This window comes from Oncorhynchus mykiss, chromosome 3 (genome assembly GCF_013265735.2).
Source record: "Oncorhynchus mykiss isolate Arlee chromosome 3, USDA_OmykA_1.1, whole genome shotgun sequence".
In the NCBI taxonomy this organism is placed as follows: Eukaryota; Metazoa; Chordata; class Actinopteri; order Salmoniformes; family Salmonidae; genus Oncorhynchus; species Oncorhynchus mykiss.
Window position 1 is genome coordinate 42865379 of NC_048567.1, and position 18299 is coordinate 42883677.

Below are 18299 nucleotides of genomic sequence, written 5' to 3' on the forward strand. Positions count from 1 at the left end.
GTGAAGAAGGCGCAGCAGCGCCTCTTCAACCTCAGGAGGCTGACGAAATTTGGCTTGTCACCAAAAGCACTCACAAACTTTTACAGATGCACAATCGAGAGCATCCTGTCAGGCTGTATCACTGCCTGGTTTGGCAACTGCTCTGCCTACAACCGTAAGGCCCTGCAGAGGGTAGTGAGGTCTGCACAACGCATCACCGGGGACAAACTACCTGCCCTCCAGGACACCTACACCCCCCGATGTCACAGGAAAGCCATAAAGGTCATCAAGGACAACAACCACCCGAGCCACTGCCTGTTCACCCCGCTATCATCCAGAAGGCGAGGTCAGTACAGGTGCATCAAAGCTGGGACCGAGAGACTGAAAAACAGCTTCTATCTCAAGGCCATCATACTGTTACACAGCCACCACTAGCATTGAGTGGCTGCTGCCATACATGTAAAAAATGTATCACTAGCTACTTTAAACAATGCCACTTAATATAATGTCTACATACCCTACATTACTCAACTCATATGTATATACTGTACTTTATACCACCTACTGAATCTTGCCATCTTTATGTAATACATGCATCACTAGCCACTTTAAACAATGGCACTTAATATAATGTTTCGCTACACTCGCATTAACATCTGCTAACCATGTGTATGTGACAAATAAAATTTGATTTGATTTGAGATCCAGTGTGGTTAGTCCTATAGCCTATGTTTTTTTAATAAGAACAAATTATTATTTACAATGACAGCCGAGGAACAGTGGGTTAACTGCCTTGTTCAGGGACAGAACGGTAGATGTTTACCTTGTCAGCTCGGGGATTCGATCTAGCATCCTTTCGGTTACTGGCCCAATGCTTTAACCACTCGGATACCTGCCGCCCTAAAATGATGAGATTATTAGGAGATTATTATGGACAAAAGAGCGAGATTATTTGTATTTGTCCAAAGGCAGCCAAACATTGATGATCCTGTCACCAGAATCAGACACTCAATGTTTACAGGAAAGGAGCATTAAGATCACTGTGCAATTTCACCACAATGTGAAGTTCATAAATTAATTTAATCTGTAGCCGAATAAACTGCATGATTTCCCAAGTCTCCAAGTTTACTTCAATTTGATGGTTATTATAACAATATTTGGGCATAAAAGTGCTTCCACCAACATTTCTCACATAACTTATTAGACCTGTTTTTTATCTGATATGTACTTAACTCTGATAAAAAAAAAGTTTGGATGGAAACCTGGTTATAGTGATGCACAGAGAGTAAATTGTTTGGTTGGCACAATTTCTGAGATGGGGTGTAGTGTCAAGAGAAAAACAGAAAAAATGGCCAATGTTAAGTGATGCCCAGATAATGCCTTAGGATGGGACAATAACTTCTGTTAATTACCGAACACCAAATTCAGTGAAAAAGGCTCTATGCTCTAGATGTTTTCTATTACAACTGTAATGTTCTCCTGTTACTGTTTGCAAAGCAATAGAAAAATCCCTTAATAGCTTATTTTCTGGATGAGGTTCACTTTGCATGGGATGACACTGAGTATCATGTATCATGCAGTATCATGGAAACAACATACACTCAGTATCAAGTATCATGCAGTATCATGAAAACAACATACACTCAGTATCAAGTATCATGCAGTATCATGGAAACAACATCCTTTTTGAAAGCAATATGTACGGGAAAAAACATGTTGTGATCTAACAACTAGAGAGGAGGTGCTGCCGAAAAATGAGGAACTACTGGGAATGGATGTAATATTATTGTATGTTTAATAAAATGTGACTTTTTATACATGGAGAGAGTGTTGCACCCTACATCCGTCTGCATTGCAGATATTGTTACCCTGAGGGTGTAAGAGCAAATCAACTTGACACTGCTGTTATATTGCTGTCTTAGAATACTTAGAATGTAATGACCAGGGCCTCCCTAGTGGCACAGTGGTCTAAAGCACTGCATCGTCACTACAGACCTGGGTTTGATCTCAAGTTGTGTCACAACTTGCTGTGACGATGAGTCCCATAGGGCGGCGCACAATTGGCCCAGCCTTATCTGGGTTAGGGGAGGGTTTGGCCGGGGGAGCTTTTCTTGGCTCATCGTGCTCTAGCGACTTCTTGCGGTGCCTGCAGGCTGATCCTGGTTGTCAGTTGAACAGTGTTTCCTCCGCAGCTGGCTTCCAGGTTAAGCGGGCGGGTGTTATGTTTGGCGCATCATGTTTCGGAGGACGCATGACTCGATTTTTCGCCTCTCCTGAGCCCGTTGGAGTTGTAGCGATGGGACAAGATTTAAAAAGGGGGTAAAATACTACAAAATGTATGTATTGACCATACAACTTGAACAAAACCGTGCTCTCTCTTCTTTTTTCAGCAGTTAGAATGACATGATCATGAAGACTGACAAGGACAACTGCTAAGAAACCATCAGCAGTGAGTTGTTTTTAAAACATTATTATTTGTTTTTATTGGTAGGTGGAATGGAAATAATGATATTGAGCCATTTCAAATCAAAGACCAGCCCTGCCAACATAGAGAGCAGACAAAACTCCAGTTTGCTGTTAGAACTGTTACGGTGCGTGAATGAGGACCCAAAAGCGAATTAACGTAAACAGAGCTTCTTTAATAACAAAACAAACGTAGGCTCAGATGGACCGGCAGATTCCGACAGGACAGGACAAGGTTGCAGCAAACATGACAATAGTCTGGTTCAGGCATGAACAACACAAACAAGAATCCGACAAAGACAGGAACAAAAACAGAGAGAGATATAGAGGACTAATCAGAGGGAAAAAGGGAACAGGTGGGAAAAGGGGTGACGAGGTAGTTAGGAGGAGACAAGGAACAGCTGGGGGAAAGAGGGGGAGAAAAGGTAACCTAATAACGACCAGCAGAGGGAGACAGGGTGAAGGGAAAGGACAGAAACAAGACACAACATGACAATACATGACAGTACCCCCCCACTCACCGAGCGCCTCCTGGCGCACTCGAGGAGGAAACCTGGCGGCAACGGAGGAAATCATCGATCAGCGCACGGTCCAGCACGTCCCGAAAGGGAACCCAACTCCTCTCCTCAGGACCGTACCCCTCCCAATCTACTAGGTACTGATGACCACGGCCCCGAGGACGCATGTCCAAAATCCTACGGACCCTGTAGATGGGTGCGCCCTCGACAAGGATGGGGGGGGGGGAAGACGAGCGGGGGCGCGAAGAACGGGCTTGACACAGGAGACATGGAAGACCGGGTGGACGCGACGAAGATATCGCGGAAGAAGAAGTCGCACTGCGACAGGATTAATGATCCGAGAAATACGGAACGGACCAATGAACCGCGGGGTCAACTTGCGAGAAGCTGTCTTAAGGGGAAGGTTCTGAGTGGAGAGCCAAACTCTCTGACCGCGACAATATCTAGGACTCTTAGTTCTTCGCTTATTAGCAGCTCTCACAGTCTGCGCCCTATAACGGCAAAGTGCAGACCTGACCCTCTTCCAGGTGCGCTCGCAACGTTGGACAAAAGCCTGAGCGGAGGGGACGCTGGACTCGGCGAACTGAGATGAGAACAGCGGAGGCTGGTACCCGAGGCTACTCTGAAAAGGAGATAGCCCGGTCGCAGACGAAGGAAGCGAGTTGTGGGCGTATTCTGCCCAGGGGAGCTGTTCTGACCAAGACGCAGGGTTGCGAAAAGAAAGACTGCGTAAGATGCGACCAATAGTCTGATTGGCCCGTTCTGCTTGACCGTTAGACTGGGGGTGAAAGCCGGAAGAGAGACTGACGGAAGCCCCAATCAAACGGCAAAACTCCCTCCAAAATTGAGACGTGAATTGCGGACCTCTGTCCGAAACGACGTCTGACGGAAGGCCATGAATTCTGAAAACATTCTCGATGATGATTTGTGCCGTCTCTTTAGCAGAAGGAAGCTTAGCAAGGGGAATAAAATGAGCCGCCTTAGAGAACCTGTCGACAACCGTAAGAATAACAGTCTTCCCCGCTGACGAAGGCAGTCCGGTGACAAAATCTAAGGCGATGTGAGACCACGGTCGAGAGGGAATGGGAAGCGGCCTGAGACGGCCGGCAGGAGGGGAGTTACCGGACTTAGTCTGCGCGCAGACCGAACAAGCAGCCACGAAGCGACGCGTGTCATGCTCCCGGGTGGGCCACCAAAAACGCTGGCAAATGGAAGCAAGCGTACCCCGAACGCCAGGATGGCCGGCTAACTTGGCAGAGTGAGCCCACTGAAGAACGGCCAGACGAGTAGGAACGGGAACGAAAAGAAGGTTTCTAGGACAAGCGCGTGGCGACGGAGTTTGAGTGAGTGCTTGCTTTACCTGCCTCTCAATTCCCCAGACAGTCAACCCGACAACACGCCCCTCAGGGAGAATCCCCTCGGGGTCAGTGGAGGCTACTGAAGAACTGAAGAGACGAGATAAAGCATCAGGCTTGGTGTTCTTAGAGCCCGGACGATAAGAAATCACGAACTCGAAACGAGCGAAAAACAGCGCCCAGCGCGCCTGACTCGCATTAAGTCGTTTGGCAGAACGGATGTACTCAAGGTTCCTATGGTCAGTCCAAACGACAAAAGGAACGGTCGCCCCCTCCAACCACTGTCGCCATTCGCCTAGGGCTAAGCGGATGGCGAGCAGTTCGCGGTTTCCCACATCATAGTTACGTTCCGACGGCGACAGGCGATGAGAAAAATACGCGCAAGGGTGGACCTTGTCGTCAGAGAGGGAGCGCTGAGAAAGAATGGCTCCCACGCCCACCTCTGACGCGTCAACCTCGACAACGAACTGTCTAGTGACGTCAGGTGTAACAAGGATAGGTGCGGATGTAAAACGATTCTTGAGGAGATCAAAAGCTCCCTGGGCGGAAACGGACCACTTAAAGCACGTCTTGACAGAAGTAAGGGCTGTGAGAGGAGCTGCCACCTGACCGAAATTACGGATGAAACGACGATAGAAGTTCGCGAAGCCGAGAAAGCGCTGCAGCTCGACGCGTGACTTAGGGACGGGCCAATCAATGACAGCTTGGACCTTAGCGGGATCCATCTTAATGCCTTCAGCGGAAATAACAGAACCGAGAAATGTGACGGAGGAGGCATGAAAAGAGCACTTCTCAGCCTTCACAAAAAGACAATTCTCTAAAAGGCGCTGGAGGACACGTCGAACGTGCTGAACATGAATCTGGAGTGACGGTGAAAAAATCAGGATATCGTCAAGGTAAACGAAAACAAAGATGTTCAGCATGTCTCTCAGGACATCATTGACTAATGCCTGAAAGACAGCTGGAGCGTTAGCGAGGCCGAAAGGAAGAACCCGGTATTCAAAGTGCCCTAACGGAGTGTTAAACGCTGTCTTCCACTCGTCCCCCTCCCTGATGCGCACGAGATGGTAAGCGTTACGAAGGTCCAACTTAGTGAAAAACCTGGCTCCCTGCAGGATCTCGAAGGCTGAAGACATAAGAGGAAGCGGATAACGATTCTTCACTGTTATGTCATTCAGCCCTCGATAATCTATGCAGGGGCGCAGGGACCCGTCCTTCTTCTTAACAAAAAAAAACCCCGCTCCGGCGGGAGAGGAGGAGGGGACTATGGTACCGGCGGCAAGAGCTACAGACAAATAATCTTTGAGAGCCTTACGTTCGGGAGCCGACAGAGAGTATAGTCTACCCCGGGGGGGAGTGGTTCCCGGAAGGAGATCAATACTACAATCATACGACCGGTGTGGGGGAAGAGAGGTGGCCCTGGACCGACTGAACACCGTGCGCAGATCGTGATATTCCTCCGGCACCCCTGTCAAATCACCAGGCTCCTCCTGTGAAGAAGAGACAGAGGAAACAGGAGGGATAGCAGACATTAAACATTTCACATGACAAGAGACGTTCCAGGAGAGGATAGAATTACTAGACCAATTAATGGAAGGATTATGACAAACTAGCCAGGGATGGCCCAAAACAACAGGTGTAAAAGGTGAACGAAAAATTAAAAAAGAAATGGTTTCGCTATGATTACCAGAAACAGTGAGGGTTAAAGGTAGCGTCTCACGCTGAATCCTGGGGAGAGGACGATCCAGGGCGAACAAGGCCGTGGACTCCCTTAACTGTCTGAGAGGAATGTCATGTTCCCGAGCCCAGGTCTCGTCCATAAAACAGCCCTCCGCCCCAGAGTCTATTAAGGCACTGCAGGAAGCTGACGAACCGGTCCAGCGTAGATGGACCGACAAGGTAGTGCAGGATCTTGAAGGAGAGACAGGAGTAGTAGCGCTCACCAGTAGCCCTCCGCTTACTGATGAGCTCTGGCTTTTACTGGACATGAAGTGACAAAATGACCAGCAGAACCGCAATAGAGACAGAGGCGGTTGGTGATTCTCCGTTCCCTCTCCTTAGTCGAGATGCGGATACCTCCCAGCTGCATAGGCTCAGCACCCGAGCCGGCAGAGGAAGATGGTAGTGATGCGGAGAGGGGGGCAACGGAGAACGCGAGCTCCTTTCCACGAGCTCGGTGACGAAGATCAACCCGTCGCTCAATGCGAATAGCGAGGTCAATCAAGGAATCCACGCTGGAAGGATCCTCCCGGGAGAGAATCTCATCCTTTACCTCTGCGCGGAGACCCTCCAGAAAACGAGCGAGCAAAGCCGGCTCGTTCCAGCCACTGGAGGCAGCAAGAGTGCGAAACTCAATAGAGTAGTCTGTTATGGATCGATTACCTTGACATAGGGAAGACAGGGCCCTGGAAGCCTCCTCCCCAAAAACAGATCGATCAAAAACCCGTATCATCTCCTCCTTAAAGTCCTGATACTGGTTAGTACACTCAGCCCTTGCCTCCCAGATTGCCGTGCCCCACTCACGAGCCCGTCCAGTAAGGAGAGATATGACGTAGGCGACACGAGCAGTGCTCCTGGAGTAAGTGTTGGGCTGGAGAGAAAACACAATATCACACTGGGTGAGGAACGAGCGGCATTCAGTGGGCTCCCCAGAGTAATACGGCGGGTTATTGATTCTGGGCTCCGGAGATTCGACAGCCCTGGAAGTGGCCGGTGGATCGAGGCGGAGATGGTGAACCTGTTCTGTGAGGTTGGAGACTTGGGTGGCCAGGGTCTCAACGGCATGTCGAGCAGCAGACAATTCCTGCTCGTGTCTGCCTAGCATCGCTCCCTGGATCTCGACGGCTGAGTGGAGAGGATCCGAAGTCGCTGGGTCCATTCTTGGTCGGATTCTTCTGTTACGGTGCGTGAATGAGGACCCAAAAGCGAATTAACGTAAACAGAGCTTCTTTAATAACAAAACAAACGTAGGCTCAGATGGACCGGCAGATTCCGACAGGACAGGACAAGGTTGCAGCAAACATGACAATAGTCTGGTTCAGGCATGAACAACACAAACAAGAATCCGACAAAGACAGGAACAAAAACAGAGAGAGATATAGAGGACTAATCAGAGGGAAAAAGGGAACAGGTGGGAAAAGGGGTGACGAGGTAGTTAGGAGGAGACAAGGAACAGCTGGGGGAAAGAGGGGGAGAAAAGGTAACCTAATAACGACCAGCAGAGGGAGACAGGGTGAAGGGAAAGGACAGAAACAAGACACAACATGACAATACATGACAAGAACAGTTAGCTGTTATATCCAATGAATTGATTATAGCAATCAAGGAATGCACACAAGTCATTTTCAGAATAGAATACATTTTCTAAAATCATCGGTAGTTGATCAACCATAGGCCTGCACTTACAGGAGTAAATATGAAAGAAGACTGGTTCTGTGGAACTAGTAAAAATATACAATTACACAGCAAATGTACAAATATTTATTTAATTTTAATTTGATTTATTTAACCAGGTAGGCCAGTTGAGAACAAGTTCTCATTTACAACTGCGACCTGGCCAAGATAAAGCATTGCAGTGCAACAAAAACAACAACACAGTTACACATAAATAAACGTACAGTCAATAACACAAAATAAATTAAAAATAGAAAGATATATGTATAGTGTGTGCAAATGTAGAAGAGTAGGGAGGTAGGCAATAAATAGTTCATAGAGGCGAAAATAATTACAATGTAGCATTAATACTGGAGTGATACAGTGCCTTGCGAAAGTATTCGGCCCCCTTGAACTTTGTGACCTTTTGCCACATTTCAGGCTTCAAACATAAAGATATAAAACTGTATGTTTTTGTGAAGAATCAACAACAAGTGGGACACAATCATGAAGTGGAACGACATTTATTGGATATTTCAAACTTTTTTAACAAATCAAAAACTGAAAAATTGGGCGTGCAAAATTATTCAGCCCCTTTACTTTCAGTGCAGCAAACTCTCTCCAGAAGTTCAGTGAGGATCTCTGAATGATCCAATGTTGACCTAAATGACTAATGATGATAAATACAATCCATCTGTGTGTAATCAAGTCTCCGTATAAATGCACCTGCACTGTGATAGTCTCAGAGGTCCGTTAAAAGCGCAGAGAGCATCATGAAGAACAAGGAACACACCAGGCAGGTCCGAGATACTGTTGTGAAGAAGTTTAAAGCCGGATTTGGATACAAAAAGATTTCCCAAGCTTTAAACATCCCAAGGAGCACTGTGCAAGCGATAATATTGAAATGGAAGGAGTATCAGACCACTGCAAATCTACCAAGACCTGGCCGTCCCTCTAAACTTTCAGCTCATACAAGGAGAAGACTGATCAGAGATGCAGCCAAGAGGCCCATGATCACTCTGGATGAACTGCAGACATCTACAGCTGAGGTGGGAGACTCTGTCCATAGGACAACAATCAGTCGTATATTGCACAAATCTGGCCTTTATGGAAGAGTGGCAAGAAGAAAGCCATTTCTTAAAGATATCCATAAAAAGTGTTGTTTAAAGTTTGCCACAAGCCACCTGGGAGACACACCAAACATGTGGAAGAAGGTGCTCTGGTCAGATGAAACCAAAATGGAACTTTTTGGCAACAATGCAAAACGTTATGTTTGGCGTAAAAGCAACACAGCTCATCACCCTGAACACACCATGCCCACTGTCAAACATGGTGGTGGCAGCATCATGGTTTGGGCCTGCTTTTCTTCAGCAGGGACAGGGAAGATGGTTAAAATTGATGGGAAGATGGATGGAGCCAAATACAGGACCATTCTGGAAGAACCTGATGGAGTCTGCAAAAGACCTGAGACTGGGACGGAGATTTGTCTTCCAACAAGACAATGATCCAAAACATAAAGCAAAATCTACAATGGAATGGTTCAAAAATAAACATGTCCAGGTGTTAGAATGGCCAAGTCAAAGTCCAGACCTGAATCCAATCGAGAATCTGTGGAAAGAACTGAAAACTGCTGTTCACAAATGCTCTCCATCCAACCTCACTGAGCTCGAGCTGTTTTGCAAGGAGGAATGGGAAAAAATGTCAGTCTCTCGATGTGCAAAACTGATAGAGACATACCCCAAGCGACTTACAGCTGTAATCTCAGCAAAAGGTGGCGCTACAAAGTATTAACATAAGGGGGCTGAATAATTTTGCACGCCCAATTTTTCAGTTTTTGATTTGTTAAAAAAGTTTGAAATATCCAATAAATGTTGTTCCACTTCATGATTGTGTCCCACTTGTTGTTGATTCTTCACAAAAAAATACAGTTTTATATCTTTATGTTTGAAGCCTGAAATGTGGCAAAAGGTCGCAAAGTTCAAGGGGGCCGAATACTTTCGCAAGGCACTGTATATGTGCAGATGATGATGTGCAAGTAGAAATACTGGGGTGCAAAAGAGCAAGAGGGTGAGTAATAATATGGGGATGAGGTAGTCGGGTGTGCAATTTACAGAGTGGCTGTGTACAGGTACAGTGATCGGTAAGCTGCTCTGACAGCTGATGCTTAAAGATAGAGAGGGAGATATAAGACTTCAGCTTCAGAGATTTTTGCAATTTGTTCCAGTCATTGGCAGCAACGAGAGCATAGAGGTCGCAGTGGTGGGTAGTATATGGGGCTTTGGTGATAAAACGGATGGCACTGTGAAAGACTACATCCAGTTTGCTGAGTAGAGTGTTGGGGGCAATTTTGTAAATGACTTAAGTCAAAGTCTAAGTCAAGGATCGTAGGATAGTCAGTTTTATGTGGGTATGTTTGGCGGCATGAGTGAAGGAGGCTTTGTTGCGAAATAGGGAGCCGATTCTGGATTTAATTTTGGATTGGAGATACTTAATGTGAGTCTGGAAGTAGAGTTTAGTCTAGCCAGACACCTAGGTATTTGTAGTTGGCCACATATTCTAGGTCAGAACCATCAAGAGTCGTTATGCTAGTCGGGCGGGAGGGTGCGGGCAGCGATCGGTTGAAGCATGCACTTAGTTTTACTAGCATTTAAAAGCAGTTGGGAGGCCACGGAAGGAGTGTTGTATGGCGTTGAAGCTCGTCTGGAGGTTTGTTAGCACAGTGTCCAAGAAGGGCCAGATGTATACAGAATGGTGTCGTCTGCATAGAGGTGGATCAGAGAATCACCAGCAGCAAGAGCGACATCGTTGATGTATACAGAGAAAAGAGTTGGCCAGAGAATTGAGCCCTGTAGCACCCCCATAGAGACTGCCAGAGGTCTGGACAACAGGCCATAGTAGTTGGTAAACCAGGCGAGGCAGTCATTTGAGAAGCCAAGGCTATTGAGTCTGTCGACAAAAAGCCTTGGCCAGGTCAATGAAGACGACTGCACAGTACTGTCTTTTATCGATGGCGGTTATGATATCGTTTAGGACCTTGAGGGTGGCTGAGGTGCACCCATGACCAGCTCGAAAACCATTTTGCATAGTGGAGAAGGTACGGTGGGATTCGAAATGGTCGGTGATCTGTTTATTAACTTGGTTTTCGAAGATTTTAGAAAGGCAGGGCAGGATGGATATAGGTCTATAACAGATTGGGTCTAAGGTGTCTCCCCTTTGAAGAGGGAGATGACCGCGGCAGCTTTCCAATCTTTGGGGATCTCTGACGATACGAAATAAAGGTTGAATAGGTTAGTTATAGGGGTTGCAACAATTTTAGAAAGAGAGGGTCCAGATTGTCTAGTGTAGCTGATTTGTAGGGATCCAGATTTTGCAGCTCTTTCAGGACATCGGCTGTCTGGATTTGGGTGAAGGAGAATTGGGGTGGGGGGGGGCAAGTTGCTGCAGGGGGTACTGAGGTTTTGGCCAGGGTAGGGGTAGCCAGGTGGAAAGCATGGCCAGTCGTGGAAAATGTTTATTGAAATTATCAATTATCGTATAATTATCAGTGTTGACAGTGTTTCCTATCCTCTGTGCAGTGGGCAGCTGGGAGGAGGTGCTCTTATTCTCCATGGACTTTACAGTGTCCTAAAACTTTTTGGAATTAGTGCTACAGGAAGCAAATTTCTGTTTGAAAAAGCTAGCCTTTGCTTTCCTGACTGACTGAGTATATCAGTTCCTGACTTCCCTGAAGAGTTGCATATCGCGGGGGCTATTCGATGCTAATGAAGAACGCCACAGGATGTTTTTGTGCTTGTCAAGGGCAGTCAAGTCTGGGGTGAACCAAGGGCTATATCTGTTCTTAGTTCCACCTTTTTTGAATGGGGCATGCTTATGGAGAGGAAAGCACTTTTGAAGAGCAATCAGGCATCCTCTACTGACGGGATGAGGTCAATATCCTTCCAGGATACCAGGGCCAGGTCGGTTAGAAAGGCCTATTCGCTGAAGTGTTTTAGGGAGCATTTGACAGTGATGAGGTGTAACCGTTTGACCGCGGATCCATTATGCACGCAGGCAATGAGGCAGTGATCGCTGAGATCCTGGTTGAAGACAGCAGAGGTGTATTTACAGAGCAAGTTGGTCAGGATGATATCTAAGGGGGTGCCCATGGTTACTTATTTTGGGTTGTACCTGGTTGGTTCCTTGATTATTTGTGTGAGATTGAAGGCATGTAGCTTAGATTGTAGGACGGCCGGGGTGTTAAGCAAGTCCCAGTTTAGGTCACTTAACAGTACGAACTCTGAAGATAGATGGGGGGCGATCAATTCACATATGGTGTCCAGGGCACAGCTCGGGGCTGAAGGGGGTCTATAACAAGCTGCAACGGTGAGAGACTTGTTTCTGGAAAGGTGGATTTTATAAAAGAAGAAGCTCAAATTGCTTTTTGTTTTATGTTGCTCTGTCTGTATGCTACGTCTTGCTTGTCCTATGTTGCTCTGTCTGTATGCTATGTCTTGCTTGTCCTATGCTGCTATTGTCTATATTGTAATTGTTTTTAATAACCTGCCCAGGGACTGCGGTTGAAAATTAGCCGGCTGGCTAAAACCGGCACTTTTACTGAAACGTTGATTAATGTGCAGTGTCCCTGTAAAAATAAAAAATAAACTAAACTAAACTAAAATTGTTTGGGCACAGACCTGGATAGTATGACAGAATTCTGCAGGCTATCTCTGCAGTAGATTGCAACTCTGCGCGCTTTGGCAGTTATAGTTAGGGATGGAAATTTCAGGATTTCCTAAGCCAGGATTCAGACATGGCTAAGACATCCGGGTTGGCAGAGTGTGCTAAAGAAGTGAATAGTGAATAAAACACTGGAAGGAGGCTTCTAATGATAACATGCATGAAACCAATGCTTTTACAGTTATATGTGGGATAATGTGCTCTGAAGCCATTAGCAAGCCATGAATAAAAGGCCGGCTGAAGTGTGTGAGTCATGGTTGATAATGGAAGTGTATTCCTACAGCTACCCCCCCTTACTACCACGATGAGCAGCCATTTTGACTGCAACATTCTAACAGTCTAATAAATGCATTTCATATATGCTATTGGAAAAATAATCATTTGGTTGTGTTTATGAAGGTCTTGGGTAACATTAGAATTAGAGTTATTTGGCAAAGGTAAGGGTTTTGGAAACCTCAGAATCTGCTGTTTCTGATACTATGTTACCCAAGACCTCCATGTAGGGTTGCAAAGCTACCGGTAATTTACCAATGTTACCAGAATATTTTTTTTTGTTGTGAATTTTACCCTCTTTATCTCCCCAATTTCGTGGTATCCAATTGTTAGTAGCTACTATCTTGTGTCATCGGTACAACTCCCGTACGGGCTCGGGAGAGACGAAGGTTGAAAGTCATGCGTCCTCCGATACACAACCCAACCAAGCCGCACTGCTTCTTAACACAGCGCATCCAACCCGGAAGCCAGCCGCACCAAAGTGTCTGAGGAAACACTGTGCACCTGGCAACCTTGGTTAGCGTCCACTGCACACGGCCCGCCACAGTTGTCACCGGTGCACGATGAGACAAGGATATCCCTACCAGCCAAGCCCTCCCTAACCCGGACGACGCTAGGCCAATTGTGCGTCGCCCCACGGACCTCCCGGTCACAGAGACTGGGACAGTCTCTGGTGGCACAGCTGGCGCTGCAGTACAGCACCCTTAACCACTGCGCCACCCAGGAGGCCCCAGAAACTTTGTTAATGTTGGTAATTAACAGTAATGGTAATTAACAGCTCTCTATGGTAACTTTGGTAATTTATACTTGAATAACTAAAACAACAAGTAATTCATATATAGTATTCCTTTTTTTTATATCTGTGTTCATATTGTCCATGAGTTTCTCGTGGTAGACCATAAAGTAAAAGAGAAAATTGGTTTATATTAAGGATAATGTTTTACAGCTAGGTCATTAAATTGAATTCATTATTTTATATGTTAAAATTGCTATACAGAGGGCCAGAGATAATTACAGTCATTGGTCATAATCTGAAGTACCCAAAAGGGCCACTAGATGTCTTGTGATAAATTACATAAAATCCTTGAACGTTACCAAAATTCTGGTAGTTTACTGGTAAACTTAGATATTTTCCTGTAATTTACCCTCCATTTTACCCTTAACTGCATTTGACTCTATAGGAGGATTTGAAAAAGTAACTTTTTGGCGTTCCACTGAAAAAAATGACATCCTCTTAAAACTGCTCATAACACCAATTCTGTTTGTGATATCAAAATTCTAACATACTGTAAGTGTTTTAAATAGACCTACACTACTAAGGAAAAGTCAAGGACAGAGGGGCCACGACAGATATTTCCATCTTAAATCCGCATGCAGTCAAAATGACTGCCTCTGCGCTTCTATTGTTAAAGAGTGCATCCTGTCAATGTTTTTGGTGTTGGTGGATATCAAATAAGATGGAATTCATTCTCAAGGAAGTTCTGCATTAAATATTAAATCTGTCATGAAATAGGTGTGATTGTTTAGTTTAGTATTTTATTAGGATCCCCGTTAGCTGTTTCTAAAGCAGCAGCAGCTACTCTTCCTCGGGTCAATTTTGAGAATAGCAACTATAAAAATAATAAAAACAAGTGGGTCACTATCAATTCACTTCCAAAAGTATTATATTGTTTCCTGGTTGCACTCGACCACGATAAAGCTCTTGATTATTTATCTTCAATTCCCTTGACAAATTGGAGTATGATGAGTCATTTAACAGTGTCCTGTGGATGCCACACTTATAGTCAAAGACTGGGGCCATCCTGATTTCTCTGTCAGGTTCATGAGAGTATTGATTAAACCCATTACTATACCACCCCACGGTCTAAGCTATTTGTCAAGTGCGGCCTCTAACTCTCCACCTTCACTGGATGTCCCCAGGAGGAATGATAACAGACAGGAGGACAGAATGACCATAAATATAGTCTAGTGTATTCCTGTGTGTCACTGTAAAAGTAAGTAAGTAATGTAGACTGACTGGAACATCAACACATATATTGATGACAGTACAAATATATTGATGACAGTACTTTTATCTATTTTAGGTAACTTAATTGAACTACCATTCAAAATAATGTTCTAAGTGTAAAGCACTTTGACCATTTGGAAAAGAATGTTAGACATTATAGTGATTCGTATTTCATCATTGAAATTTGAGACTGCACTTGACTGTAAAGAGCCGTACAGCAGGTCAAAGTCAAGACTTGACTGATAGATTGCACTGTCGTATACACTGTTATACACTATCCCAGAACTGCTTCTGTGTACTGTTTTCTGCTACATGTCCTGTTATTTCACAAGCATCGGAAGAGGTTGTAGTTTGCTGTAAGGTTAGGAATTCGACAATAGCCCGAGGTCCAATACATCTTACTTTCTCACCACGTTTGTCTGTCAGAAAACTTTTTTAGGAAAGTGAAGTTTAAGTGAAGTGTGACTTCTGCCTTCTGCATCGCTTTTTCTGTATATGTTACATTTTCCTGAGAGGAATCCAGGAAGTATGCTTTTTTTAATCACTCCTGGCAGTAGCCTTAAACATGTCTTTGCAATGTGCTGGTCCCAAGGTCAAAGTAAAATATTAACAGTAAGGTTAGTATTTGTTGTCTGTATTAGCTAAGAGCATAACGATTCCCAGTATTAATAATAATGTATGATTGGTGAACCAGAGTTTTTGCTGGTCAGGTAAGGGCCCCATGCACAGCTGTAATCATTTAATTCAGTCCTCTAGGTCACCACTTTGACCCAATGATTGACATGATGACATTATTGGTATATCTTTAAAGCCAGAGGTTAAACCTGATCTATATGTGTTCCCACAAAAATCTCCCCTGAAACCGACTAAATAGCCATGGAAAGAGACACCAAATGTAATTGGTAGTTCAGAAAGGGGTGATTTAGAATACATTAGCATCTCTCACCTCCCCTAGTTGTTCTTGTTTAATGCTGTAATGTACTTAATTAACGTTTAAAAGTATTTGTCATTTGAATAACAACCTTGGGGCTAGGTTCCATCGTCAAATATGCAGCCTTCAGTGAAACATCATTATGAGCAAGAATGATTGAAGTTTATGACTTTGACCCTATGTTGCATTCCAACACCTTGGCAGCTGCAGAGCGACAGGTGTCTCGAACATTTTGCTGAGCTCATAATCGTCCAATTGCAAATGATTCATGCCATTGCAATGAAACTCCTTGATTGTCCATATGGCTGAAACGCTAAGATTTGAGGTACTTTTGTATTATTAGCAGGAAGGTTGAAATTTAACTTTCATCCCAACAGCAGTGGGTGGAGATGTTGCTGTTTTTCATAATGAAACAATTGCATTTTTGTGTGACACAGATGTTGATTTTTCCCCATGTATCATCTAATCCTGTTTTCCTCTTCCATTTCAGAATAAATTCTGGAACAAAATGAGCAGCATCGAGGGGAGAGATAGAGAGAGAGGGCAATCAGCAGGCATGTAACCTACAGGGAGATGCATGATTACAATGGCTCATGGTCAAACAAAAGCACTATACCTACCTTTAGGAATAGAACTGCCCGTGAAAACATGTTATGTCAACATATGAAGGCTAGAAGCCTGAAAGTTGCCCATTTCCTTCTGATGAGTTTCTGTCCACAGGACCCGAAGTGTTAAAATCAGTAAACTATTGATTTACAGTCACAGGCAATTATAATCGTCATTGGACTTGGTTTGCTGTACTTGACACACATTAGCCTCTTCAGTAGCTTTACCAGTTAGCTCACACTTTGGTACTGTGCTGTAATTTCTAATCGCTCCTTATCTTGTCAACTTAATTGTAGACGGATGGCGTGGGAAGAACGCCACAATGACCTTCTCTCTTTCGGGAGTTTTATGAAAGAGATAGTTTACTCAATTTACAAAATATTGATTTCCTTACCCTGTAAGCAGTCTTTGGACAAGGTAAGACAGAATTCATGCCTTGGTTTTACTTACAGGATAAAGTAAAGAATATGTAATTTAGTCATTTGGGTGAACTATCTCTTTAACAGTTAGCAAAACAATACAGACTGACTTGCTAGGTTCTGTGCTGGGCAATATGCGGTTGGGTTGTTTAGGAACAAAACCGATGCGTGCTCAACTTTGGGGCAAAACAACTATAAACTCCAAAGGATTATTGAAAACGTGAAATATATTTAGTCTCCGAATGTTTATTGAAAACATACTTTTGCCCAATAACTACTTGTTGTTTTCTCTCAAATAGATAATTAAAGATAATTGGTAGGTAGCTAGCGAATTTTTGCCCTATTAGCATAGACATACAGAAAGTCAAGCACCTCAAAACAAGACATGGTATCAAGAACAAGATACAACTAGCTGAAACAAACCACATACGATTCCCCACATGGCAGCTTTTTGTCAATGTTGCTAGCTATCTGACCATTCAGAATAATAACAACTCATGGTCTTCTGCCCCATCAATGCGCAGGCATAATTTTGACGTTGTCAGGCAACCTGTCTACATGTACTGTCAACTGACACACAAAATCAGTGTGCAACAAACATAACTTCAAGGACGTCTGACTGGCTAATACGCTATCAATCACAGAAGTAAAGTATAGGCAGGATCTCCACTCATAACTGTGTCGTTCCACCTCAAAAATCACAAAAAAGAAGATTGACATCCCTCATCTCAGATTGTTCTGAAATTGGTTCTGTAGTTAGTGACAGATTCCATTAGTATTCCTGAAACATAATTTTGTTGAAATATAATTTGATCTCTGAGAAATTCAGCTAATTGATTGCACACAATTGGGCATTTTAATTGACAGGATTCTGATAATATTCAATAAATACAGTACCCAACATCCAATATGGACCATTGCTCCTGTATGTCACTACGTTGAATAGATTCACCCTAAAACCGCATGAACAAGTATATTAAAAAGCATGTTAGCTTTGTATATAACAAGCACTTTTAATGACTTTTACACATTACTGAACTCTTGTATGTACAGTATACCTACGAACTCAGTTATACATAAGCGCAACATGAATATTGCTATGCAGTCAGCTCAGGGAAATGCCATTACTCATTTAGGAAATACTTAATAGATGGCTATATGGAAGTTATAAGCAGGTTTTCAATTTAACCCCAACACATGATTTTTGTATAATGTAATGTATATTTACAGTGCCTTCAGAAAGTATTCACACCCTTTAACTTTTTCCACATTTTGTTGTTTATTTTTGAATTTATTTAACCTGGCAAGTCAGTTAAAAACACATTCTTATTTACAATGATGGCCTACCCCGGCCAAACCCTCCCCTAACCCAGACAATGCTGGGCCAATTGTGCGCTGCCCTATGAGACTCCCAATCACGGACGGTTGTGATACGCTTCTAGCACCCTGCGCCACTCAGGATCCCTGTGTTACAGCCTGAGATTAAAATGGATTAAATATAGATTTTTTTGTCACTTGCCTACACACAATAACCCATAATTTCAAAGTAGAATTATGTTTTTCGAAATTTTTACAAATGAATAAAAAATGTATAGCTGAAATGTATTCAACCCCTTTGTTATGACAAGCCTAAATAAGTTTCGGAGTACAAATTTGCTA

At 44.1% G+C, this 18299-nt stretch overlaps 1 protein-coding gene across 3 annotated transcripts in view; it reads left to right on the forward strand.

Moving 5' to 3' along the window:
• LOC110519980 (nck-associated protein 5) overlaps nucleotides 1-17944 on the forward strand; it is a 136666-nt gene extending 118722 nt beyond the window's left edge. For all 3 annotated transcript variants that reach the window (XM_021596914.2, XM_021596915.2, XM_036974128.1), the window contains 2 exons: nucleotides 2370-2428; nucleotides 16106-17944. In XM_021596914.2, the coding sequence (XP_021452589.2) occupies nucleotides 2370-2386 (17 nt within the window). In that variant the 3' untranslated portion in view covers nucleotides 2387-2428; nucleotides 16106-17944. The remainder of the gene's footprint in view (nucleotides 1-2369; nucleotides 2429-16105) is intronic.
• The last annotated feature ends 355 nt before the right edge of the window (nucleotides 17945-18299 follow it).